At 52.9% G+C, this 27423-nt stretch overlaps 2 protein-coding genes across 9 annotated transcripts in view; one reads left to right on the forward strand and one right to left on the reverse strand.

Moving 5' to 3' along the window:
- The window catches only part of MGLL (monoglyceride lipase), a 131317-nt gene that overhangs the window by 23487 nt on the left and 80407 nt on the right, over positions 1 to 27423 (reverse strand). For all 7 annotated transcript variants that reach the window (XM_023589578.3, XM_071212250.1, XM_071212249.1 and 4 more), the window contains 2 exons: positions 10922 to 11058; positions 9501 to 9611 (listed from right to left, as the gene is read on the reverse strand). In XM_023589578.3, coding sequence (XP_023445346.1) covers positions 9501 to 9611; positions 10922 to 11058 — 248 coding nt within the window. The remainder of the gene's footprint in view (positions 1 to 9500; positions 9612 to 10921; positions 11059 to 27423) is intronic.
- Positions 15881 to 27344, forward strand: LOC139437658 (uncharacterized). 2 transcript variants are annotated; one of them, XM_071212253.1, is made up of 2 exons: positions 15881 to 15923; positions 17906 to 27344. In XM_071212253.1, the coding sequence occupies exon 2, from the start codon at positions 24658 to 24660 to the stop codon at positions 25696 to 25698; it is 1041 nt and encodes a 346-aa protein (XP_071068354.1). In that variant the 5' UTR covers positions 15881 to 15923; positions 17906 to 24657; the 3' UTR covers positions 25699 to 27344. The 2 variants fall into 2 exon arrangements, with proteins under 2 accessions (XP_071068354.1, XP_071068353.1); XM_071212252.1 differs by lacking the exon at positions 15881 to 15923 and adding an exon at positions 15949 to 15997.

A 27423-nucleotide genomic window follows, 5' to 3' on the forward strand; every position in this document is an offset into this window, starting at 1 on the left:
CTGGGAATTCTGGGGACACGTTGGGGCACAGGTTCCACAGCTGAGGAACCATATCCCATGGGGACCCTGCGGGCAGGGCGGGCACTCGCGTTAGGCTGAGGGACACTGGTCTTTGTGGGCTGGGCATGGCACCAGGGGCTCCATCTGTCCCCCTTCCCGGGCAGTCCTGTGAGGAGGGCCTTTATCCTCATTTCACGGAAAGAAAGCGGAGAACCAGCAGCACCTCCCAGGAGGCGCGGGTCCGGGGCTGCGGGCACTGCCTCCTCTCTACACGGCCTGTACTTACTCTCTCTCTGTCCCTCGTCCTCCCTTTACGATGCACCTGCGAGCTCGAGCCTTTCCTACGTGTGACTGAAACCAGCAGCCCCTGCTCTTCTCCGCGGCGACACTGTGGCTGGACTTGCCCCAACCCTCCCTGTAGCTTCAAAGCCACGAAGGGCTCTGTCTCCTAGGCCTGCGCAAGCAGGAACGGGCTGCAGCCGTCGCGAGGGGTCCCGGGGAGACCACCAGGGCTCAGGTGAGGAACCCACGTACACGAACCCTGTCCGAGGCGCACGTCTTCGAGGCCGGACTCCTCAGGGATAAGAGCCCGTGAGTCCTCAGTCCGAGAAGCGGCCCCTGCCCCTAAGAATCGCCGAGAGCATCACAACTCGGCCTTGGACTCCAGGCGAGGAAAGCTCCTGGGAGCCGCCCCCTGTGGCCACCGGCCGGCGTGAGGCCCAGCCCTGGGTCCTGATTTTGGGGACCTGCCAGCCTAGCAGAAAACTACAGAGAGCGCCAGCTTGGAGCGTGCCCACCTGATCTGAAGCGCCGGGGCAGACGTGGCACACCGGAGACGTTCGAGGACCGAGGTGGCCATGGATGGGCTTGGCGGAAAAGCCCAGGAAAGGAAGGGCCTGGAATGCTAGGGACTCTCGTGGAGGATTTGGGTTCTTTTATCTGTGAACTCTGAGGACTGGGACTCCCCTGGGACCCTAAATTCAGGAATTGGGGTCTGTGCTTTCAAAGGCTAAAAAATAAAAAACGAGAAAATTCAGGGGGCAGAGAGGCTGCATGTCTCCTACACCGCCAGCCGATGGGCTCCAGGCACACGAAGGAGAGTGCACTTGACTTGGGAACAACTGCTCCATCTTCTCCAGCAATCGTGGCCCAAGGGCAACGTTGTTAGGGGTAAAAAAACAAAACAAACAAAACCACCTCCCTATATATTCCAAAGTTGTGAAGAACCGTCTCCAGGGAGCTTGCTCTTCCCACGCCTCTTGCCACTGCCCTTGGAATGGACTCAGGAGCCCCCGGGTGACTCACCCACGCTCAGGAACGGTGCGAGGGGACAGAGCACAGCTCCCAGGCTCCCCAGCGCTGCCCCCCAGCACGGCCTGCTGCCCGGCCCTCCCAAGGACACGGCTGTTTCCCTGCCAGCCCATCACCCGGATCTGACGTCCGAGAGCCAGAGAGAGGCTCAGGCACGGAACACCTCGGGACGTGCCCCCAACGCCAAGCCAAACGCGAGCCCGCTCCATTTCTTCCGGGCCCACCCCTGGATCGCTCTTTTGCCAACAGTTGATTTTTTGGAAGCCCCACCACCTGATTCTGCACGGACCCAAGGACGAGGGGCTGGTCAGTTGTCGTGACTGGGCATTTGGGAAGTGACCTACTTATCTGTGTCTTTGAATCTACCTTCCTGTGGCTGGGACCTCCTTAAACCGAAGTGGGTGGTACCCACAGGTGCTGGGCCTCTCTGCCCGGGCTGGTGAGAGGATGCTGGCAGGTTAGGCTGTCAGCTCAAGCAGGGGCAGAAGAGACCGCGCTAAGGCTCCCACCGGCTTTACTCTGGTTTCTGGGGCAGGAGAAGAGGGATTCACGAAAGATCTCCCTCTGGGAGAGAATTATAAGGGGAGACTCGTGCAGTCCCTTCTCCAAGGTTGCCAGCTTTTCTTTCTCCATTGAACTTCCTGTCACTAAAGGAAGCTTTTAAGAAAACAGGTTCAAGGGAAAAACAAAAGAGGAGAAGAATCTACATTACCAAATGAATAAGGCAAGGAGTGTCTCCTAGAGGGAACTGAAAAAATTAATGGCAGCGACTTTCCCTTCGCCTTCCAGATACAGTAAGCCACGTTTCCCGCAAGGGCTCTGCCACCTCCAGCTGCCAAAGGCCTATCACCAAAAGTACAAGCCGGGGGAGAAATGGCATGTACGCGTCATGCTTGGGACAGGAGGTGGAGGCATGCAGCCCTTTACCCCTGCAACCGGGAGTCACACGGCAGCCACTGTCCCTCTCCCACGGGAGCCGAGGCCCATAGGCTCAAGGTGGGCAAACTGCAGTAGCTGACCACGCAGTGGAAGACACTGTGTCACAGCACCAAGAACCAATTGTCCAACGACAAATGTACAGGAGGCATCACATCCCCGCCTGAACAGTGTGCAGGGAATGCGGTCGGGGTGGGCGGTTGGTTGCAGTGCCTTCGGGACGCCACCCTGAGAGCGGAAGGGCCTTGGTGTGCAGGCAGGGAGAGCGCCTGGGGAGGGAAGGGGCCAAGGGCACGGAGGAGGAGAAAGTAGGAAGGGGCTTCTCCAGTCCAGGGATTCATGGGGCGTGGCCACCTGCTTCCTTGCACTTGGTTTTCCAGGGCCTGCCCCTAAACCCCGGGGGCCTGCTGGGAGGCAGCACACTCTTCTCTGCCCCACCCCTCCCGGCTCAAAGTGTGGTCCTTGCACCAGCGGGACTGGGGGCGCCTGGCCTCCTGGATCGGTGTCTGGATTTTAACAGGCGTCCCAGGGGATTTGTGTGACGGGTGAAGCTCGAGGGGCTGCCGGACCTGGTATGTACCTGCCAATCACCCAGGAAGCTTCGCGAACGCTCCTTCCCAGGCCCCATCCTGAGAGATGCTCAGTTAACTGCCCGAGGTGCTGCCCTGAGGCGGTTCCCAGGCGAGGCCGATCTGCACACACAGATCCCAAGCAGGCACGCGTCCCCGACACCGCCGTCCAGCCATGAGCCCGTGCTTTCTAAGGAGTCACGCTGGGGAACGCTCGGACGTCCCGGACCATCAGCTACTTTTCTAAACCTGCAGGCCACGTTCCAAACCACATTTCCAACGGGACTCGGCTGGAGAGAGGTTCGTCTTTTCATTTGTTTGTTTTGTTTTTAGGAGGTACCAGGGATCAAACCTGGGACCTCGTACAAGGGAAGCAGGCCCTCAACCACTTGCGCTACAGCCGCTCCCCAGAGGTCCATCTTTTGATGACAATGTCGTGGCGTGAAAAGAAGTCTCAGGCACTAAGCCCCTTCCCCACAAAACAGCCAAGAGAGCGAAGACAGCACTGGAGCAGGGGCAGGATGCTTTGAACAGGTGCAAAAGGCATTCCCTCCCCCTGCTGGCTATGTATCTACCTGTCTATTTTTAATGTTTGCTTATTTCATTAGCATGACGTGGAGTGGAGGAAGAAAGAGGGGGGTTGGAAAATAAAGAACTAAGGAGAGAGAGGGTGGGGTCACCAGGTGAGGAAACAAGGTGGGAGGGAAGTTGGGGAGAGGGCCTGGGCCGTCCCGTGACAAGGAGGGACACAGCTCTGGCAAATCCCCCTCCCCAGAAGGAGCAAGCTGTCAGGTCGACCGACGGCTTCGGCTTCTGCTGCTGCCGGGTAATGCGCCTCCGCAGCCTCCCCCATCGCTGGGAGGGGCCCAGCTACACAGCCCCAGAGGAGGACGGCGGTGGTGGAAGGAGGGAGGCGGCCCACCCAGAGGACGTGGGGTCCTACAGAATGCCTTCCTGTTGCCCTGTCGGTCAGGTCACTCCAGCTCTTCGCAAATTCCCGCGGGAGTGTGTAAAGAGCCCGGAATCCACCTCAGGAAAGGTGGCCCCCAAGACGGGTCCCCTGGAGGTGAAACCCCACCCTCAGACAAAATCAGATCTGTGCAACCAAAGAGCTCCCAAAGATGTTCTCAACAGGTACCCAGGTCTTGTCACGAGAGGATAATCTGGGGACTGAGCATAAGAATGAGTATGTAATTCCGTGGCCGTGACCCTGGAAGAGGGAGGCGGTGCAGCAGGGAAGACAGACTCAGAGCCTTTGCAGTCAGGCAGATTCAAATTCTGGATCTGAATCCTAGGAAGAGTTTATGAATCTGTTTTGCCATCTATAGAATGGGGATGATATAACCCAGCTCCACGGATTTCTGTGACGAAATGAGAGCTAACTCCTACAGAACACGTCTCCTTCTTGCTTTCTGGCTTTTGCCCCTGAGGAGACGGTTCAGAATAAACGTTTGACAGTTGACTGAATGACTGAACAAATGAAAATGTCATTCAACGTAGAGACATCAGGGAAAGTGGCTTCACAACAAAGGAAGTGACTGCAGCCAGAACCCCAAATTATTTTGCCCCCAAAGAGGACAACTCTTGCATACATGAACCCGAGATGCTGAGGGGCAGGAGATGCACGCTGGCCTACCCTCGATACATGCTCAAGGCCCTCCTGCCATTATCCGAAGCTCCCATCACTGCAAATAACTCCAGACGTTCACAAATGCCCTTATTGATTGGAAAGGTTTTAATGGCTCTCTAAAATCATTTTTACACTTCTCCCAGTGAAAGACTTGACAGGAGAAAGGTAATTACAATTGCCGTGTTCCAAAGTGGTTTTAGCAAGTCGACCCACGCAAAGGAGGCTAGAATCCCAGGCCTTTCGTGGGGCGCCATCACGGGATGGCCACAGCGGTGATGTGGCAAGGACCCTTGAGGTCGCTCTGGGTTTTCTTGGGTGGGAAAGGACACTTGAAGGCAGACGTAAAATAGGACGGCCTTCTCCCATGAGGTGTCTTGAAAGAGCAGGGCCCTGGGGCTTACTGGCAGGAGGGCCTGGGAAGGGCTGGACCCCGAGAAGGGGTGCACCAAAGAGCTGTTGAATAAACGAACAAGGGCAGGGACTCTTTGGGAAGATGAATCCTTCCTGGAATCTTAAGACTTCCAAGCCTCTAGAATTCGGAATCCCAGCCATTAGACAGCAGGCACCTGTAGGCTGGAGGTAAATTGGCTGCACATGGGCCCAGCGCGGCGGCCAAACGGTCACGGCTAAGTCCCCAGGCTCCTAGGTCTAAATTTATTTGAGTTTGAAAGAGTGTCAGTTTTCCACCACCACCCCTCCCATTCCGTTTCCTCTCTTCTCGTCCCCCACCCCGGCCTGTTTCCCCAAGGGCCTTCTGGACTTTAGTGATTAAAACAGGCCAGCAACATGCGGATGGGAAGTGGGGTAAAGTTAAGGGAAGCTGATCTCAGGGTGAGAGGCACCTCCCACCGCACCCACTGGCCTGAGCGGGGGCGCAGGGTTTCTTGATCAAGGCGGTAGGCCTCGTTTCCTCATTTGTAAATTGGGAATGATTTTTCTCTACTTGCAGGGTGGTATCAAAGATGAACAGAGACAATGTACGCCATGCACCTCAGCCGAGCGCTTGGCTCATAGGGAGCTCCCCTCCCTCCCTCCCTGCGTTCCCGGACTCTTCTGGAAGCACCGCGCGGGCTCCAGCCTCCCTGCCGCACGACCCTGGGGGCTAACTTCCAGCCTATAGGCAGAGAAGCGCATGGAAACTAGCTGCCCTCGCCGTCGGCTGCGCCCCCATTCCGCTGCCCACCCTGCTGTGCCCAGGGGCGCGCCCCGGCTCTCCCGCAGGGGCTCCTGGGGAAAGAAGCAACTCTACAACCCTCTGCAGATTTTCCTGTGTTCCATCCCTAGAAAAGAACAAATGAGGACACCGAGTTCTAAATGAGATTTTTATCCTCTGCTAGTTGGGCGGCCATGGGTTTTACCTCTGCACAGGGTATCACGCCAGCCCTGCCTTCCCCGGGGCGGGAGATTTTGTGAGAACTTCCATGAAATGACACATAAACGGCCAAGACTTCGTCTAACACATGGAGTTGTTGTTTCTAAATCTCTGCTGCTGTGATTTGCTTTGCGAAACCGCAGTCTCAGCAGAGACGGTGTTTGCGGCCCAAAGCCTCTGTCCTCATTGCCTCTTCCCCAGGCTAAATATATCTCAGCCTGTTAGAAAACAGACCATCTAAGTAAGAACCAGATCTATGTAAGAACCAGATGTGCTGGAGACTGAGATTTAGGCGGTGGGAGGACGTTTGGCTGGGGGGGCGGGGGGGGGGGGGAGTAGATGTGATAATCGTCCAGGCTCAAAGACTTAGGGACCTCACGTTGCCCCCTGCAGGGACTGGGGGATTGCCCCAGGATATACCCCATGCCATAAAGCCAACCCTTGGATGGTGTGATGAAGGGAGTCCTGGGCAAGAAGCCACGAGATGGGTTGTGACCTACTCGGCCACCAGCTGACCGTGTGACTCAGGGACGTCCCTCCCCTTCTCCGCCTCCGCGCTCTCCTCCATCAACCAGGAGGGAAGAGGCAATCTCGAAGACTCTTTCCACCCTTGAGGCTCCCAAGAGCAAACCATTGGCCCACTCAGAGGTTGATCGGCAAGGAAACGTCTTCGCCTAAACCAAGATTTCTCCAGACTCTAACCTTGGGAGGTCCTGATCGGAAACAAGCACCCAGGTACACCGCCAAGCAGAACAGTAAGGCTGGAATCCCCACAAAGGCCGGTCAACCAACGCCAAGACCAAGTGCCAAGGGCAGGCTTCCCATTTGTGAAAGAGAGGAAGAGACGGAGTCCATGGGTCGCCTGCTTGTCAATGCAGATGCGATGTCTGGAAGGGTGGTGGAGAGGCTGGCCCCACTGGCCGCCCACGCCGCCCCCACCTGGGGAGGGAACTTCTCACTGGATATTCTGTTTCACCTTTTGAATTTTGAGCCCAATATATATATTATTCTAAAAAAAATTTTTTTTTAATTATATTTTAAAAAAAGATGGTGAGAGACTCTTTCAGGAAGGTTGTTGGGCAAGACTAGAAAATCCGTGGAGGATACCTGAGTGGCCCGGGGGTGTGTCTGACGAGTGCGTCATAGACTCTGGCCGTCAAAACTGCCCAAGATTCACGAGCAGCACCAGGATTCCGGGGGGGAGGGTGGACCCTGGGAGGTCTGAGGGCAAAGGGAAGTCTAATTTGTCTTGGTTAATAAGGAGCGACTCCCCCTCCGGGGACAGCTGGCTTCTGATTTGAGGAGGCGGGCTCTTAGCACGAGGCCCTGAAAGGTCTCGTTGGGGACCTTGCCCCGAAGTCACGCCTTGCGGTCAGCGCGGAGCCCGGGGGGCCTCTGGGAGATCGCGCTGGCTCTGCCTCCAGTCCCAGCTGCCCTCATCCCCTCCTCCACTTCATCTGAAAGTCTCCAGGGTCCCTGGCTTTTCTTAAGGGGAAACATCCATGGCGGAAAACATGCATTTTCTTCTACGAGGAAGACTTCCAGGTGGAGAGGGGATGGCCCTGGATTCAAATCCACCGCACAGGTGCGAGCTGGCGGGCGCCTCACCGTCTCCCATTCACAATGCACTGGCAGCGCCGGCGAGAGGAGCTGGGTAAGGCGACGCACGTGAAAGCACAGCCCAGCCCTGCCCTCGCTGAGCTTTCTAGATGTCCCAAAATCACAGCATATTGACCACAGAGGCGACTGCCCTTTCCAAGAGGGTTCTGGGCTTATTTTTTCTACTTGGGGAAGAACCCTGGAACGCCTTGGCTCTGCATTATGTAATCATTGCCCCTACGGGAGAAGTGAAGTCAGCACGCTCCCTCCTGCACACTTAAGTGATTAAGAAGTAACCTAACCCTCAACTTCTCTAATAAAAAATAAAGAAAATAAATAAAAAACAGTAAAAAAAACAAACCCACAAAACTCATCCAGGTGAGAGGCCCCTTAATAGTCCATGACAGAGGCAGGGTGGCTCTGGGATTCTGCCTGTACATCATCCCAAAAATTACTAATGAGAGAAAGTGGACAGAAAATGAGATGTTCTGACTAAGTGAAAGCCCAGGCAGGGGGGCCTCATCCTGGGAGCCCGGGGTCCGGTCTATGGTTAGGGACGATCAGAAACTCTTGGAGGCATAAGCCAAGGCTGCGACTTACCTGGCCCCTCTGTCTTTTGGTGTGAGGCCTGGGAAGAGCAGGGGTGAGGCACCATGACCCACTTCCTTTGAGAGGCCCAAGGACTGGCTCAGGTAGCAGCGCCCGTCAGACCCCTGGCCAGCCCGAGGGTGAGGGCACATACTCCTGGGGGACATAAGGAGCTGGGGTCCTTCACCCTCAATGGGGGTTGTGCGTCTCTCTTAAAACTCATATCCCTCAAAAACGGGTCTATCTCAAAAACTCCCCAATAACCCACCCTCGCAATTAAGCATCCTTGCCAAGACCACTGACTGCATCTCCTTTTGAAACCACAGGCAGGACCGACCAGTGCATGGTGATATCCTCTGTTCCTACAACCCTTTCTCTGGCTTGTCTGACGGCAGGTCATATAACCTGAGCATGCACAGAAAGCACTGACTCTCATCCTTTAGATGACCTTTGAGACACCAGGCACAGAGGTCACCTCCCCGGGGACCAATATTATGAGGGCAGGGAGACATCAGAAGCAGGTCAAACATGAGAGGTCCTTCAGGAAGGACGATCTGGCCTCAAATCCACTCTACCGCAAACAGGCAGCTCTATAATCAACCAACTGGACTGTGCCAGGTCAGACCTCCCCACTTCCGTGCCCGCCTCTCACCTCCCGTTTTCATCAAGTCTCCCTCAGTGCTGAGATCAGGGAGACAGATTTGAGCCATGACTCCTGTCTCCATGTCGGTCAACTTTGCATTAAAGCTCTTTCTTCTCTCAAAATCCCAATGCCTCTGTGTACCTCGGGCAGGGAGCCCTTGCTGGATACCAGTTTCTCAGGGAGAGAAGGTACTGCGGTCTATTTCTAGTTGTTACTTATTGGCTCATATGCCATGTTAAAGTAGGTGAAAGCTCCAGCATCAAAAGGGAGTTCCATTCAAGTGTGTCATCATGTAACATAACCAGAAAGACAAAATGATATGTTTGGCAGAACTGGAGGTGAAAGGGCTTAGAAGAGAGTAGTGTTACAAAGTTACAATGAACATAGACTCTGTGTTCCAATTATGAAAAAGCGGCTTGCCAGAAATGTTATCTTGATGGCCTGGAGTTCATTCCATTAACTATTCTTTTGTTTTTATTTTTGGCTGAAGTTGGCAAATATTTGATGAAAAACAGCTCAAACCTTGCATTTGACTCGTTCATGAAGGATACTTCCCAGGAAACTTTATTCCCTTGAAAACCCACAACAAAGCATTCACAAACAGGAAGTCATTTTCTTTTGTCTTTGGCAAAAAGAAAAAACAAAACAAAAAGACCCCAAAACACTGCATGTGACTTGAGAAATTTTGGAGTCAAGGTGATCAAAATATTTGAGGTTTTTCCACATCTTAACACAATAGCGCCTGAAGTCAAAGAAAGGACTTAGACCCTTTGCTCCAAATTCTGGCTCTAAATGGACGCCTGGTGGCCCAGGGAACCTGCAGGAGTTGCCAAGAACCAGGTGTCCGTTTACCTTGAAAGTTGTCGCGGACTCAGGATTGGCGAGAACCAACGGTGAAATCAGGATCATTCCAGAGAAATGGTTCGGCTTCTCCGCGGCTGTGAGGATGGCAATGGCTCCTCCCTGCAAGAGCAAAGCAGAGCGGCTGCGTCCCCCTCGGCCCCAGCACAGAGGTTTCACGAACATGAAGAAAATCCTCCCCAACTGCCCTTCTGGCCGAGAGACCTGAAGAACCCAACCTTGGAATGGGAACCATCGAAGGCTGGATAAACGCGATCTGCAATTATTTTATTTTATTACAAATGTTTTTCCGAGAGCAAACGTCGTGAAGGGAGAGAAATAAGGTTTCTGCTTGTGGGCTGCAAGTTAAAGAACACATTCCTGCTTCACTGCAAACCCCAACCCGGAAGTCCCCCAGTTCACCTATTCCATCAGTCTTAATGGGAGTCGGGGTTCTTTTCCTTCCTCCCTTCCTTCCTCCATCTGATCATAAAAAAGAGATTGTTATACTCTTTCCTGGTTCAGGAAGGAGTCCAGAAATTTAGGTTCCAAGGAAAATACTTAGTGAATTTGGATGATGCTGAAAATGGAAGGTAAATTAAACCAAGGGTTGAAATCTCGAACGCTCCTCAGATGCTTACGGGGTGCCGGCAGGTGATGGAAAAATGCACGAGAGGAGCCAGGCAGCGACTCCTCGCAGCGCAGTGAAAAGCCCCCCCCTTCCAGGCCCTCCCATTCAAGCAGTTAAAACAGCACCGCCAGCCAGCTTTTCTGGTAGGTACATTCCGCCCGGGAGCAACCCCCTCTGATTTAAAGATTACACTTGGTTGCTTCTGAGAGGTTTTTTAAAAGCATTTAAAAGGTGAAAAGGATTTTGAATCCCATTTAGGGATTTGTTCCCACCAGGGATTCTTTGTCCCCGCCTCCCGCTGGTACTGAACCTTTCTCAAACAAGCACGCAGGGCTCTGGCACATTTTGGGGCGCCTCCCTCCCTGAGGTGCCTGTCCCCTCCCAAGATGTGGCTCTCCAGGGACCAGAAGTGCCCTCCCAGCTTTCCTAGGAAATAGCCCCGAGGGCCCAAAGGGGTTGGGTGGGGGGATCAGCTCCCCGCAGGCCCCACGTGCTGGCGAGTTCGCTCCCCCGAAGCTCTCCGTACCTCCTCGGCTGGTCTCCAGCCTCCCAAGCACTAACCGGCCTGGGACGGCACGGCGCGCGCCCCTTCTCCATCGCGGAGCACAGTCCCGCGTCCTGAGCGGGGCAGGGCTGCCTGCCTGCGCCCCCGCGGCCCGCTTACCATGGAGTGGCCCAGCAGGAAGACGGGCAGGCCGGGCTGCGCTTACCATGGAGTGGCCCAGCAGGAAGACGGGCAGGCCGGGCTGCGCTTACCATGGAGTGGCCCAGCAGGAAGACGGGCAGGCCGGGCTGCGCTTACCATGGAGTGGCCCAGCAGGAAGACGGGCAGGCCGGGCTGCTCTTTCTGGACGGCGTCCACGTGCTGTAACACGTCCCTGATGAAAATGTGGAAGTCAGACACGACCATCCTCTCCCCCTCGCTCTGTCCGTGGCCAACTGGAAGGGGACGGAAGAAAGGGAGGACGTCAGAGGGGTCGGGAGGGTGACCCTGCCCCAGCTCAGGGGTTTCCGACCACTCCTGAGACCTGGGATTCTTCTCCCCTTTCTACAGATGAGGAAACTGGAGCACAGAACGGTTAAGGCATTTGCCTGAGATCACACAGCCAGGAAGCTGTGGGCCAGGAGGTACACACTGCAAAGCCTGTCCACCCAGCCTTCCTCGCAGCAGTCACTGAGGAAGAAAGAAATGACAGGCACAGAGAAAGCCTCTGCATGCCTGGTTTCCTGCAAAGTGGCCGGGAGTAAGACAAACGAGACTGGAATTTTCCCGGCTTCTCCCAGTTCCTTGATCCTCACAACGGTGTTTCAATATTAGCCTTTCACCGGGAAAGGCTACATTCTGCATACAGCTTTAGGTGAATATGACACACATATAAAAGAAAATAAAAAGCAAAATATGACAAGACATGACATAACATAAAGGATAAAAATATCCACAGTCAAGTGTGCTTGCTAGGAATCGTCTCGACTGCAGTAAAACTAGGTCACCTTATGTCCCCTTGGATTTCTTTTTAGATATGTCACATATCTGTGCTGTTCACATCCCCTTTGTTAATTTCTCAGCATCCCCCCCACTTTTCCCCTCTTTGAAGCACGTCAGTCGCTATAGAAACAGTGAGCTGGCTGCTGCTTCCATATCCATATGCTGGCAGAGGGCGGCCTATGGGATGCTTTGAAACCTGCAAAAAGGAAAGCACTCAGAGCATGGAGACCACACAGCAAGAGCATCTCTGCCCAGAAGCTTTCCTGCTGAGGTCCTGACATGGGCAAGGAAAGGTGTCGGCATGAGGTTTCTCCATGAGACCCTGTGCCACCTGGCAGAGGACGCTGGGGCCGATGGGCTGCCCGTACCTCCAAGCCTGAGGCTCTTTCTGAGCACACGTGCCTGTTTCCAGCTGGCCCCCTCGTGCTTGCCTGTCACCCCGGCTGGCCCACCTTGTCCCTCTGACACCCCTGCCCACCTCTTGGTGGCAGCCTCGCTTCCCGCGCCCGGCTCAGGGCGGACTCCCGTGAGCTGACCCCGTCCACTCGGACTCCGTGAGGGCCGAGTCAGCCCCAGAGCCTCATGTCAGCCCCTCTTCCCAAGGTCTCCAGCCTCCCAAAGCTCGCAGACCCACCTCACGACTCTGAGCGGATAACGCCAACGTCACATTTTGGAAATACGGAGCCACCCGACACAGCCCTCTTCGACCTCCGTCCCTCTCCCGCAGAGGCGTCCTCCAGCCGCAGCGCCCGCGTTTCCTTCCCATCAAGGTCAGCTCTTCAGGACGCAGTCACACCTGGCCCAGCTCTTTCCTCCCACTTTTCTCCCTCTACTGGCTCCATCCCTTTGGCTCATTAATGTGCTCAAATTCCTCTCTGGGGAAGAGGTCCTTTATTCCAGCCTTCCCACCACCATCTTCTTTATCCCTTTCCTCCTACACTTTATTTAAATTATTGGATTGTTTTTCTACAAATTTTATTGTGGTAACATGTATGTGTAATGTAACATTTGCCATTTCAACCATTTTTCGGTATATTAGTTACAGTTACAATGTTGTGCTGCCGTCACCACCATCCAGTCCCCAAATCTTGTCATCGCCCCAAGCAGGATCTCAGTACCTATTAGACCATAACTCCCCGTTCCCTCTGGTAACCTCTAATCTGTCTCTCTGGCTTTGGTTACTGTAGCTATTTTTCTGTCTCTCTGGCTTTGGTTACTGTAGCTATTTTTCTGTCTCTCTGGATTTGGTTACTGTAGCTATTTCATTTAAATGGAATTACTCACAAAGTGTCCTTCTGTGTCTGGCTACTGTCACCTAGCATCGCGCTGTCAAGGGCCCTCCGTGCCATCGCCTGCTTCGGCACCGCCCTCCTTTTTATGGCTGAATGGTATTCCATCGCGCGCAGACCCCATTTTCCTTAACCATTCATCTGGGGATGGACGTGTGGGTTGCTTCCACCTTTTGGCTGCTGTGAACAATGCTGCTGTGAACACTGGTGTGCAAATGTCTGTCTGAATCCTGTTTCAGTTCTTTGGGGTATATACCAAGGAGTGGAATTGCCAGATTCCACTTCCTCTTTAAAGCGTGGTCCATGGGCACCGTCCTCCGTCCGCCACCCTCCCCCTTCCCCGGTCTCTCCCTAACCCAGCGAGGTTCTGCTCCACCCCTCAGCTGAGACACCAGGGGCCCACCTGGCCACACCTGATGGCCTTCCCTCCAGCTTCCTCTTTTTCCTTCACACTTTCTTATATTGTAACGTGGCTCCCACGGCAGTGAACTTCCTCGCATTTCCTCCTACCTCTCTGACTTTTCTTTCCCGGCAGACTTTTTTCTGCCATTCATTCATTTCAGTGTTAGAAATTGCCTTTTTAAAAGACTCCGTTCACATGGTTTAAAAAATCAAAGTGGTAGAAAAAGATAAATATTAACAGGTTCCTTTCCCACTTCCATTCCTGTCCATGTCATTTCCCATCTCCTGCTAAGTTCTTCTCGTAGCATCTCCTATATCCTTCCAGTGCCTTTTTACAAGCAAATGTAAATATAGATCTTTAACTTTATCCCTCTCGTAAACACAAAGTAAAATACAATGATTCCTGATCTGCATCTTGCTTTTTTCACTTGACATCATATTCTGGAGATATTTCAACATCTGAACTACAGCTCCTATCCAATTTCTTTTTTCTCCAACTTTTTACTATGAACATTTTCAAAAACACAAAAAAAATTTAAAGAATAGTACAATAAACCCTTTATAGCTACTGTCTTTATTCGACAGTTAGTATTTTATTTGCTTTATAAAAGTACAAATTGATAAATTTTTAAAAAATGGCTAAATCTTTTAAAAGTAAGTTGCACAATTTAACAACTTCAAAAGTGGATAAAGGTTATATGGGGTTCTTTGTACTATTCTTGCAACCTCTCTGTAAACTTGAAATTATTTTGAACTCAAAGTTTTTAAAAGTTATAACTATCATGACACTTTACCCTAAACACTTCGGTACGTGTCTCCTAAGAAAAAGACGTTCTCCTCATAACTACAATGCTATTTTAACACCTATGAAAATTAACAATAGTTCCTAATATCATCTAATATTCAGTCCAAATTCAAATTTCCCAATTGTCTCCAACTGGCTTTGGAAAAGCAGGATACAAGTTCACACAACACATTTGTTTTTAGGTCTCTTTAGTCTCTGTTAATCTAGAACATTCCCCTCACTTTTACTTTCAAGAGACTAGGACAGTAAAATGGCCTTCATTCTGGACCTATCTGTTCTTTTTCCTCCCTTTTGGTACACTTGCTTGTTCCTGTGTCCCCATTATTTGCCAGGCACTTCTTTGCTTTCTGGCACAAGTGCCCCAGGCTCACCTTATACGTTCCCTGCCCCAGACCTGGAATTAAGGCCTTCTCCAAGGACCGCCATTCTTTTTGTGTGGAATGGTATTTAGATACCAAGATTTAAGTGCTGGCGTCCTTAGTGCCAGTGGGGTGCCACTGCTTCCATGCCCTCTCAATAGGCAGAGGGAGGAAACTTACTTTTTAAAAAAAACACCCTCAAAGCAGGTGCATTTTCTTTTTTCCTTTCCATAGCCCCAAAGCCATTGGTGTTTCCATCACATGTAAATTGATTTAAAGTCCTTCTCGCCACCTCTCTGGTACCACCATTTCCTTGGCAACCGAGGGCACCCACAGACAGGATGACGACAACTTGGGCTGGTGGGTAGAAGCGGCCCCCTGTGCTGGAGGGGATTCCAAGGCTGGGTCTGGCTGGGCTTGGCAGAAAGAATGCTGGAAACGATTGGTCATGTCTGCCACGGGTGCAGGCGGAGGTTCTGAAGGCCTGCGTCCTGACCCTTGTTTGCCAGGGCTGTCCCCGAGAACAAGGGGAACAATTTATTCATCTGCATATTCCTCAGGGCCCCTTGCATAGGCCTGGACAAAGGTAGGTTCTTTTATAAATGTTCAGATGGGGCTGAAGGCACTATTTCTATGACATCCACTCACCAAAAAGATTCAACTCCGTCACTGCAGCGATGGCTGAGATGAGTTTTCTTTCTCATCATTTATACTGAGTCTACTGAGCAATAGTTCTGCCCATGCAATTAAAATTCTTCTTTTCTTTCTGTTTTTTTTTTTTTCCAGAAAGAATCCTGCTCCTCAAGCCTCAATCCAACATATTTTTAGTTTTGTTTACCCCAATTCCTCTAGCACTATATTTGACACAAAATAAGCACTTAATAATGATTTGTGGTCTGGCTAAGCCATCCCAGTTTTGTCTCAGGAAAAAAAATTTCTACCTGAAAATATCTTTCTGTGCTACTACCATGTGCATAAAAAGAGATTACTGGGAAGGATCCAGAAAGCTGCTGATCCTGTTAATTCCACCTCCCTCTTCTCAGGGCACTAGATCTACTTGGTATTCATGTTCTAACAGAAGCTGGGAAGAGACAGCCTTCTCCTTAGAAGGAGAGAACACATCTCAGCGCCGTAATAACAACACCTGATGCTTCCGCAGCACTTTACAGTTCTCCAAGCACTCCTTGCAGAGCTGACTTCGTTTGATCCTCATCCCTCTGAGAGCTGGGGATTCTTTCCCCCATTTCCTAGCCGTTCCCAGTCAGGCTTTTGACAGGCAAAACGCAGGCAGCCAGGGAGCACTGGGGGGTTGAAGCCTGAAAAGCAAAGCTCTTCCTTATAAGGATCAAGAACCTGCTGTGAAAACCCAGTCACCAGACCACGGGGGCGAGGGGCGGGGGGCGAGGGGGCGAAGGGGCGGGGGTAGGGGTGGGGCCCGTGCACAGAAGCTGCTCATGCCTGGGGTGAGTTTTGGGACTAAGGGGACCAGGCAGCTCTCACTGAGACGAATTCGCACTCGCCATATGGCCTGGCTCTAGTGAGTCTGTAGATATGGGGGGAAAGGGGGAGCCTCTGGGGCGTGGCCTTTTGGAGCTTTCACAGATCTGTGAGTACCAACCACCGGGGAATGGAATTAACTGCCACACGCAGCAGCCAACGCGCTCCGCAAACCAGATCCACAAGAATGTTCTCCACGTGCAAGCACCTCGTGCACTTGCATGCTTTTTGCTTTTTACAGACGTGAAGGAGTGAGGTCTGGGAGGCTGAGCGACTCGCCTTGAGGAAATGCTGTGTGAGCAGAGATGGGAAGAGCTGGGAGGACAAGGGAGCAGAGGGGCTGGGAGAGAGCGTTCCAGGCTCAGGGACCAGCACGGGCTAAGGTCCCGAGGTGGGAGGAAGCCCTGGGCAAGCCGATGAGGCCACGGGGGCAACCCAGGCAGGGGCTGAGAGCCCCCAAAGGGCTTCATACAGAGTGAGCGCATGGCATCTGCTTTTGTTTTGTTTTTTACCTCTCCCCTTCCCCCCCCCCCCCCCGGGTTGTCTGCACTCTGTGTCCATTTGCTGTATGTTTTTCTGCGACCACTTCTATCCTTATCAGTGGCACTGGGAAATCTGTGTTTCTTTTTTGTTGCGTGTCATCTTGCTGTGTCAGCTCTCCGTGTGTGTGGCGCCATTCCTGGGCAGGCTGCACTTTCTTTCGCGCTGGGCGGCTCTCCTTACGGGGTGCACTCCTTGCGCCTGGGGCTCCCCTACACAGGGACACCCCTGTGTGGCACGGCACTCCTTGCGTGCATCAGCACTGCGCATGGGCCAGCTGCACACGGGTCAAGGAGGCCCGGGGTTTGAACCGCGGACCTCCCATGTGGTAGGCGGCCGCCCTAACCACTGGGCCAAGTCTGCTGCCCCCATCTGTGTTTTTAAAAGCGTGGTCTGGTTATTGCTTTCTCTGCAAGGTCATCATGGGCAGTCTTGTCAAAAGTTTTGTCCACCAGTTCCAACTTGGTCTGCCTGGGTAGGAAGGCTCAGGCTACTAGGAGTTAGACGGTGAGGACTCTGCCTCAGAACTGGGTGGGGAGAGAGCTGCAGAGCCTGGAGGCGGCGCCTGGGGTGGGGTGGGTGTTTGTTTGCTACGGCTGCTGATGCAAAATACCAGAAACGGGTTGACGTTTATAATGGGAAATTTATTAGGCTAAAGCTGACAGTGCCGAGGCTGTGAAGATGTCCAAATCAAGGCATCATCAGAGATGCGTCTCAGAGTTGGCCGCTGGCAGGTCCTGGGCGCCTGCCACGTGGCAAGGCAAGATGGCGGCTGACCTATGGAGCCCACGCTCTCACGTGGCAGGGCCAAAATGGCGGCTTCCTTTGTGGGTTTCTGCTTCTAGTTCTCAGTGTATGTAAGACTTCCCATGAGAGGGCTGAGACCTGACCTGGCTCATGCCTCCCTGACATAGTCCAGTCAAAAGCCCTAAAGTTATTTAATCAAAAGTGGTATAACCAGAAGCTCCCAGAATTGAATCCTAATGCAATCAAAGGGTCCCACACCCTCAGGAGTGGGCTAGTTTTAACAACGTGATCTTTTCTGAGCTTAACAACAAACTTGAAACTGTTGTAGTGAGTGATGAGATATCACATAAGAGAGGTCCCTAAATGAGGCCGGACTGACTCCTCTAATCTTACGGTCAACCACTAAACACATGAAACAAAGACAATAAGGTCCTTGCTACCAAGGCTGCCAAAGGCAGGCCCTCGGCTCTGCAGACTCCAGGCATGGTCAGCTACTTTCCCAGCACATGAAGAAACTAAGGTCCAGAGAAGTCGAGAACCCTGTGTGTGGCGCTACAGAGGTGGAGCCAGAATCTGATCTAAGGAGGACTAATTTCTGGGGTCATCAGCTTAACCCCACATGCAGCAGCTGCCTCAATGCTTTTCTGTTTTTTTCTCCCAGATATTGACCAGCCATTGCTTGTGTCATCAGAGAAAAGATGCGGCAAGTATTATTTGAAAGGTAAGCAAATCAGTCCAGTACATTTCCTCATCGGTTCATCTATCTCATGAAGGATAAATCTGCCAACCAGGCACATCTAGAATGACGGAGAGTTTCCACAAGACATCAGGACGTCTAGCTTCCCGTTTTGCCATCTTCCCTGCAGAAACACCGTCCCCCATTGCCTTCTCTGCTGAGGAGGTCTCTAGTGGGTGCCCTTGGCTGCATTTTCCTAACTCCTAACTGGGTGTTTCTTTACAAGGATTGCCTGTTTGCCACCAGAACCTTCTCATCCTTTCTCATACCTGCTTCTTCTTTGGAGCCAACTAGACTGTACTGTCCTTACCCTCGAGGTGCGAGGTGGCCACCTTCCAGTAGGCCCCACTGGTGGCCTTTGAGGATTTGCTCACCCAACCAGAGAAGCAACTCAATCAAAAGATGGAAGAACTAATTTTGGGAAAAGGACTCTCATTTTGGCTTTGTCCCAACTCAATAACACCCAGATGGAGAGACCCAAGGAGCAATAAGCTCTGTAACAGGCTGCTGAAGTCACTCATGTCCGCCTGACAAATGCCCCCTTTCCTGATGTCCAGGGGATCCTTCTTCCTAGAGTCAAGTGGACAGTGAGAGTAGACGGACAGGGTTGGGATGGAGTGGAGGCTGGGGAGCTGCCTCCAGTTTCCTCAGGAGCTTAGGCCTTTTATGAGGACAAAACTCTCCCTCCGTCACAGTTATGGCCTTGGCTCTGCATTCGGGCTGACCCACAGGAGGCTTAGGAGATGCCAGCAAGCACTCTTACAGAGCATGCGGTTAAGGCCAATGGCGGCTGGGGAGTCTCTGGTCTCAAGAAACACATGCCTGGACAGCGCAGGAGCCAGAGCCAGATGTGGGAGTCATGGCTAGTGTGACAGTTTGAATTCTGTGAACCCAGAAAAGATCATATTCTTAAACTAATCCATTCCTGTGGATGCGGGGCCCTTTGATTGCATTAAATTCAGTTAAGGGGCCTTTGATTATATCACTTGGTTTTGATTGGACTACATCAGAGAGGCTTGAGCCAGTTTGGGTCGCTGCCTTCTTGCTGGTTCTGATATAAATGGAGACACTGAGAAAGAGAGAGACAGAGAAAAGAAGCCTCCATTTTTTGCCCTGCCATGTGAGAGAGGACTTTAGGGCTGTTAGCAGCCAGAGCTTAAGCATGAAGTCCCCAAGGGCTCATGCTTAAGCTCAGGGCTGAGGAGTCAACCCTGCCATATGCCTGATGGCCATGTAGCAGGATGCCAGGATCACCAGTGGACGACTTTGGTGAGAAAGCATCTCTGATGGTACTTTGATTTGGACATTTTCACAGCCTTGGAACTATGTTTTTCCCCTAAATAAAATCCCCGTTATATAAGCCAGCCAATTTCTGGTACATTGCATCAGCAGGGCGGTGGCAAACTAAGACACTCACTAAAAGCCCAAAGGAAGGATAAAAACTGCTAGTGGATGAGCAAGAGAGTAGAAGAAACCATTGCTTTAGAAGCTGGGAGGAAGACCTCATGTAGTCTCAACTGCTAGTCTGTGACTAGCAAGTCACAAACGCATGCCTACGACAGGCCGGTGAGAAACCCAGACAGCACTTGGGAAAACAACTTGGCATCTCGTAAAGTTGAGTTGCCATATGCAACCACTGAGCAATTTCACCCCAAGGTCTATGCCCAAGAGAAGGTCTCATACCTTGCTCCAAAGAGAGACAGAACATTATAGCAAGAAAAAATGGTTCAAGGGTCCATGAACTGGAGAATGGGTGCACTGTAACCAAATGGATTATTATATTGAAATGAAAAGTGAATAAAGTTACAGTATGCATGATGTAGCTGAATCTCAGAAACAAACTATAAAGTGCAAAAGCAGGCCATTGGAGGCTACCCTCAGTGGGATGCCATTTTATAATGCTAACAAAGAGGCAAGACCAAACAATACATTTTTAGAGACCTATACCTATGTGATAGAAACATAAAAGCAAGGGAATGAAAACACTAAATTCAAGCTAGTGCTTACCCCCAGTCCCTTCCTCTTTTCGAGCCTCAGTTTCCCTGTCAATAAAATGGGGAGACATCTCATCTCACAGAGATGTTGGGAGAATAAAGGAAATAGCAGAATGCACCCAGAGTGTAACAGGTCTTGAGCAAAGGTTAGTTTCCATTTCCTTTGCCCCACTCCTTCTCTTATTCCCCAGTTTCAGAGAAGCAATGCCATAAAGTCATAAACTATCTTGGGATTCAGCATTCTTTGCACACAGAGACTCTTCTACCTCTCTGACCTCGAATCCTCACATGTCAAAGGGTTTTCTCTCCCTCGGTCTGAATCTTCACCCTAGTCACAGCTCTCTTAGAGAGAAGCGTTACATTACCTTTCAGCTTAGTTTCCTTCAAACTAAAAATTCCCAGATTTAACAGGAACAGACCATTTTTTTCCTCCAAAAACACTAAGTTGGCTCTGCTGTGTCCTCCAGTGGATGACAGAAGCTCCCAATTCATGTTATTACAGAAGGAAAATACAGGCTCAAGTTTAACTTGTGTTGAAACTGTAGTTAATGTTACTTCTAAAAATAGAGAAGATTGCACATGGTACGGTTAACCGCTTTGAGAAGAAATGCAGATTCATCACTCGGGGATGTGTGACGTTATATTTTTAATTATTTAAGAAGTGGAACTTTCAGAAAGCTGAGAAAATTCAAGCAGTAGAAATCTGAAGTCAGGATCCCAGACCTTTCAGAAAAAGGTGGGTCAGCGTTTTCTCAAGCACAGAGAGAAATGGGTCTGGTCATTCAGCAAACACGGAGCTGAGGAATGACTTCTGATTCCAGAGCTCAGGCTTCCCTTCAACAGAGGAAAAAGCCTGCCCAGTTATGCCCGGTCAGTTCAATGAATGAACGCGCAAACACTCTTGCCAACGCAATGTCAACTAACATGTTATAAAGGCAAAAAAAGAAACCTGTTTATTAAGCACTGACTGTATACCTGGCCAATGGACTGGATTACTACTTGCTCTTTGATGATCAAATCGATAGTAACAGCCCCGACAGGGAGGTGGGAGTCACCACCCCAGTTTAACGACGAGGAGACCAGAGAGCCAGGCCGAGGTTCAGGACGGAGGTCTTTCCTGCCACCACCGTGGGACTCTGGGCAAGTGACGGCCTCTCCTGAGGGCTCAGCTTCCTCCCCTGGCAACGCAGGGTAATCAAGCACAACCCAGGCCATAGGGTGCTGGGAGGATGGAACGGGAGCGTGGGTGCGAGGTGGCCAGCCTAGGGTGCGGCATACAGCAAGCACTCAATAAGTGCTCACCACCAATTTGAGTAAGGCAGGGACTGCGATCCCTGCAGCGTACCGTAAAATCAGAGATGGGGGAGGCTGGACCGCCTGTCTGCCCAAGGTACTTTCAGCTCCGGGACATTCCCGACGACCTCTGGGACGTGGGGAAAGGCTCTTAACACAACAGGACGCCCCCTGGCCTCTGGTCTGCATTAACATACGGCACACGGTATAGGATGCGCGTCGGTAAGGAGAACGTCAGAAGCGCTCTGTGATTCCTGGAAACTGGGAAAGGGGATCTAGAGTTTTCCATCAAGCAGACTCCTCAAGCAAACGCAGGAGCGAGCGGCACCCGCGGTGGGCAGATGACACCCAAGGGTTGGGGGTTCCTTGTGGTAACGGGGGAGCTGGGAGGCTGGGTCCCTGGGTCTCCGCCCGCTCAGTCCCAGGGAGGCAAAGAGAGGCGTCCTGCTAGCCCAGCCCCCGCCCCCTCCGGCCCTGCCCACGGCGGTGCGTGAGCCTGGCCACCTGGGACTCTGGGCAGCTCTTTAGCACCGAAAGATGGAGCATCGTCCCGTGGCTGCTGCTCCAGCCCCACGCAGGACAGAACATTCTGGAGTCTGTGGGCAGGTGGGGCAGCGGCCCGGTTTCTGCCAAGAAGTCACCGAAAGCAGGCAGGAGTCCTTGGTACCATCAGCTGCATGGCAGCGGGTAGCGGGGCGGCACCCAGGTGCGCTGTCTGACACGGCGACCGCCAGCCCCCTGGGCCCACTTAAACGTAAAAGTAAATGAATTAAAGTACAGGATATTGAAAACTCAGTGCCTCGGTCTCCCTGGCCGTGTTTCAGGTGCTCTGTGGCCCCCTGTGGCCTGTGGCTACTCTCTTGGACAGTGCAGAGAACAAGCACGCCCATTATCGCCAAAGGCTCTACTGGGACACGGAAAATACTTTCTATTCAGGAGCCAGATGGCATGGGGACAAATCCTCGTGTGCATTTGCCTACATTTTAAATAATACATGCTGCCTGTTTTCTGGTCCTAGAAGGAATACACGGTCAAGTAGCTCTCTGGGAAAAAAATAAAAAGGCATCCGGGCAGCCGTTGATGTGGGGTTAAGTGGGAGAGTCTGGAGAGAGGGCCGTGGCTTGGATTCTGCACTCCTGCAGGGTCCCTGACACCTTGGGGCCTCAGTTTCCTTGTCTGCAAAGTGCCTGCTTTCTTGGGCTGTGGCTAAGATGCAAAGCACTTAGGACAAAGCCAGGCACAGAGGAAGTCACTGGTACATACTACTGCAGAAATGCAAACGGGAACAGAAGCCACTCCTGCCCTCACCACCCAGAAATAAATACTGCTAAGGTTCAGTCTCATGTCAGCAGCCTGCCAACGCAACCAGGCCAAAAGGGACTGCTAACTCATGTCGTTAGGAGAAAAAACTCAAATTGCTGAATGATGCCTTCCTATCTGTTGTGGGTTTTGTCTTTTTTTAAAGGCGGTACTGGGGATTGAACCTGGGACCTTGTACATGCGAAGCACGTGCTCAACCACTGAGCTACACCCGCTCTCCTCCATTCCTGTTTTCTAAAGACCCACAGAACAAGAGCATTTTCTGTGGTTCATATATAATGTATATCAAAGCTTAGAGAAAGTTCTCAGCAAAGGGCATGATTTTTTTATTATCTTTTTTTTAAAGGACACAGAGATCATACAAAATATTACATTAAAAAATATGAAGTTCCCGTATACCCCACTGCCCACTCCCCCCACTCCCCACATCGACAACCTCTTCCATCATCGTGGCACATTCATTGCATTTGGTGAATACACTTTGGGCACTGCTGCACGGCATGGATAGTGGTTTACATTGTAGTTTACACTCTCCCCCAGTCCCTTCAGTGGGATATGGCAGGACATACAATGTCCTGCGTCTGTCCCTGCAATATCACTGAGGACAACTCCAAGTCCTGAAAATGGGCAGGCGTGGATTTTGATAGTGATGTTCAGACAGGAAGAGACTCTTGTTTTTCACACTTGTCTGGGGGTTCCTAGAGGCCCCAGAGACCCTTCCTCTCTTCGTCTGCAGGCACACATGCGTCCCTCCCACCGGCACGTTTGAGAAGCACCCGGGGGCGCTGCTGACATCCAGGTGCAGCACGTGGAGATTCGGAAGGCCGAGGCTGCGCCCCACGGACGTCCACGGCGTCACGTGTGTGGGAGGGCAGCATCCCCGCGTCCTGGGCGGGCAGGTCACTTCTCCCGGTGGAGCCAGCCAGGCGGGCATGGCGGGATCTGGAACTCGGCGCCCACGGCGGCGGTCGGGCGGGGTGCCCCAACGATGGCACGCACTCGCGCTTCGGCGTGTGAAACGCACCTCGGGGAGAAACTTCCAGACTCGGCACCTCGGGCCGGGACAAGGCGGGGCCAGGAGCGTGGCTCTGAGAGCCCAGGGGTGAACGGCGGGCACGCTCCCTCCCGCCCGCCCTGAAGGGCCCTCCAGGCGCCTGTGTGGCCAGCGTGCCACGTGGCGCGCCGACAGTGGGCTGGGTCCCTCGCCGGCCCCCGCCCCGCGTGCTGCCGCGGCCCCTCCGGCTCGCCCAGGCCCAGCTCCAGTCCTCGCAGGAAAGACGGGGCGGCCTGGGCCCACCCTGCTCTGCCGTCCTCGGGAACGAGGCCAGTGCCAGGAGAGCGATGACACGGGCCGTGACGGGGGCCCAGAGGCCCCGACGGGGGCAGCCGGGGTGGGATGCAGGCTCACGTGCCATCCGGCACGGCCACCATCTGTCCCTCTGGGGCCTGAGGGGCACGGCTTGGGGACAAGGCGGGCAGAGGCTCAGCCCCCGCTGCCGGGCATGTTCGTCTGGCACACATTTCCTGAGCACCTCTGCAAGGCACGGAGGCGTCCCAGCTGGTCTCCAGCGAGCATCGGGGCCACACGCGCCCCTTTCCCACGCAGTGGCGTCACCCATGCTTGTGCTGACCCCGACTGCCGTGGGACGAACCAGAAGCCACTGGCGATTTCTTACTGTCGAGCGCTGAGATTGCCTTCAAGTTTTTTCACTATTATAGAGGAATTCACAGCTATTTCTGGACTTCTTCGGACCAACTTCTAGATCAAAGGACAGGAGTATCTGGCTAGCCTTCATTTGCATAAGTGAAAGTTATTTCCAAAAGGACTCAGCTAATTTTCGTCATCCCTGGCAAAGTGTGGGAATTGGAGTCTCACCATCGCATCAGTTGAAATGTCTTTTTTGTTTAGTGGGCGACAAAAGCCACCTTCTTTCCGTTATGCTCCTCGGTTTCCATCTTCTGGCCTGAAGCATCCGTGCCTCCCGTCCCCTGCCCCTCCCCGATTAAGGCAAACGTTTCTCCACCTGCGGCAGGGAGGGCGCCGTAGACAATAGAAACGCAACCCAGACAATGAGTCTTCCAATGATCCGGGTTTTGGGGCCGACTTTGGAAGCCCTGGCTGCGGCCGAGCCTGTGATGCTGGAGTCAGCGCCACGGCCTGGACGACGGCAAGCCAGCCCAGGGGCCGCCCTCTTGCCCGCTCCCCCGGCTCGCTCCCTGTTCCCCGATCCCAGTGCGTCACTTCAACGAGGCTCTGCGCATCTCCTTCCTCCTTTACGCGTCAGCCTGGCTGTCTCTTTTAAAATTTGGACATCCCGGTTTCAACTGTGGTTTCCCGCAGGCTCCCTGAGATCCGTCTACACCCAAGAGCGTGAAGACCTCCACCACAGACTCCGCCTACCATGGCGCACAGAGGTAAGACCAACGACAAACCAGAGTGAAGGGGAGGTCAGACCAACGACAAACCAGAGCGAAGGGGAGGTAAGACCAACGACAAACCAGAGTGAAGGGGAGGTCAGACCAACGACAAACCAGAGCGAAGGAAACGCGTCCTCGGGCTGCAAGGCCGGACCCGCACCCACGGCTGCCCCCAGGACGAGCGTGCGGTCGTCACCGACGTGGCCCACCAGCCCCGAGCGTCCTTCTTCGCTCCCCGGAGCTGGCGGCCTGGGAGCAGAGGACAGGTCGCAGGGCCGGGGGACTCGAGGAGGCGACGTGGCCCTGGGGCTAGACACGGGCGGCCCGCTGCCCACGGCGCGCGTCCTGCCCCCACGCCGGGGCGAGGGTGGCTGTGCCACCAGCAGGCGCTGCTCCTCGGCCTCCCGCTGCCTTTTGGGAAAAACACGCATATGGCAAAAAGTCCAGGGTCACAGCTTGTTGTCCTGGAAAACAGTTTGTTTCCCTCAACAAAAGCCATTTCCTCTTCTGTCTGCCGATGTCCCCATTTCCATCCACGGACACTTGGTCCAGCATGTTTTCATCTCCCCAGCTGCCCCCGTGAGGAGAGGGACCTTCCGCCGACCAAAACCAGCCCCCTGGGGTCCACCTCCCGGCCCGAGCCCGAGCCCCGCGCTACCAAGGGGGCAAAGCAGAAATGAACTCCGTTACTAATTGACAACTGCTTCAAAAAAGGTATAAAGGTGCCAGGAGCCAGCACACGGCTGCGGAAACACGTTCCGGCTCAGGTGGGTTGGTTTGGGGCTGTTTGGAGCACGCTTTATGACGTAACCAATGACAGGCTGCGAACAGTGCGGCATTTTCCAAGTAACACATTCTCAGGACTTCTGATTTAGAGGATTTATTTGAAAACATCCTACTTGCCACTGTATAAATAAGAGGAAACACACGGGGCCATCACCACGGTTCTTGGCATTTAGCAAGAAGGCCTTCCTTTTGTGCCGTGCTCCAGGGCGGTAGTTTGGATGCTGGAGGACGGAGGGGGCTGGCTACGTGAGATTTTAGTTCCCAAGTGTCCCCCCTGGGGCGAGACATCCTTCTGTCGCTTTTCTCTTTCGTGCAATGGGGCCCTCTGGGCCGTTCTGGGTTCGCCAGAATCCTGAAACGCCAGACCTTTCACCCTGATCTTTCCGACCAGAGTCGCATTTAACAGAAAGCGCCTCTGGCTTGTAAACAAGCAGCAGCTGTGCGGAGGGGCACGGCATTTTCCATTCGCCACCTGAAACTTCCAGGATGCGATGACATCAAGGAATTAAAAGTCTGCAATGAAATAACAGGATGCTCCGCAGACTCCAAATAATGCTGGAGGCAAATTGCAGGACTCCGTGAGATTGGCAATCCCAAGCATTTTTTTTAAACTTCAGAAAAATTAAAACAACCAAATAAAGGGACAGTTAACAATCTGCCAAATCAGAGAAGTCACTGGCTTAACTGGGATTTTTTCAGAAATTACTTGAACTACTTTCTTTGTGTCCTTAAGATCACTATTCTGGGGTTGTGTTTCCCCCCAAAAGACAGGGCCGTGTCCTAGCGCCCAGCCCACGTGCCTGGCCTTTTTGGACACAGGGTCTTTGGAGATGTGATTAGGGAGGATGGGGACAAACTGGATGGGGTGGGCCTGACCCAGCACAACCCGAGTCCTGATAAGGAGGGGAGGACTGGACACCGACAGAGCGACGGGCCAAGGCCGTTTTGACCACTGAGGCAGAGAAGGCCATGCACTGCCATCAGGCCACCTCCTGCAGCCAAGGAAGAGGCATGGGGAGACCCCCCCAGTCCTCCGAGGGAGCGCAGTGCTGCCAACACCTTCATTTTGGACTTTTGGCCTCCAGAACTGAGAAAATGAATTCCTGTTGCTTAAGGCCCTAGCGGGAAGCAGACTTGGCCCAGTGGTTAGGGCATATGCCGATGACATGGGAGGTCCGCGGTTCAAACCCCGGGCCTCCTTGACCCATGTGGAGCTGGCCCATGAGCAGTGCTGATGCGCGCAAGGAGTGCCGTGCCACACAGGGGTGTCCCCCCCATAGGGGAGCCCCACGCGCAAGGAGTGCGCCCCGTAAGGAGAGCCGCCCAGCCCGAAAGAAAGCGCAGCCTGCCCAGGAATGGCGCTGCACACACGGAGAGCTGACACAACAAGATGACGCAACAAAAATAGACACAGATTCCTGTGCCGTTGACAACAACAGGGGTGGACAAAGATGACGCAGCAAATAGACACAGAGAACAGACAATCGGGGTTGGGGGGGAAGGGGAGAGAAATAAATAAATAAATCTTTTAAAAAAGAAAGGACCTTAAATGACAACCCTAGGAAAAGACTACTGCATTTGCTTCTATTCCTTAAACACCCTGACTGGCTGAGTTTCTGGAAGGTAGCAAAA

This window comes from Dasypus novemcinctus, chromosome 26 (genome assembly GCF_030445035.2).
Source record: "Dasypus novemcinctus isolate mDasNov1 chromosome 26, mDasNov1.1.hap2, whole genome shotgun sequence".
NCBI lineage: Eukaryota > Metazoa > Chordata > Mammalia > Cingulata > Dasypodidae > Dasypus > Dasypus novemcinctus.

Coding starts and splice junctions, on each gene's coding strand:
- LOC139437658 (XM_071212253.1), top strand. CDS start 24,658: ATGAGTCTTCCAATGATCCGGGTTTTGGGGCCGACTTTGGAAGCCCTG.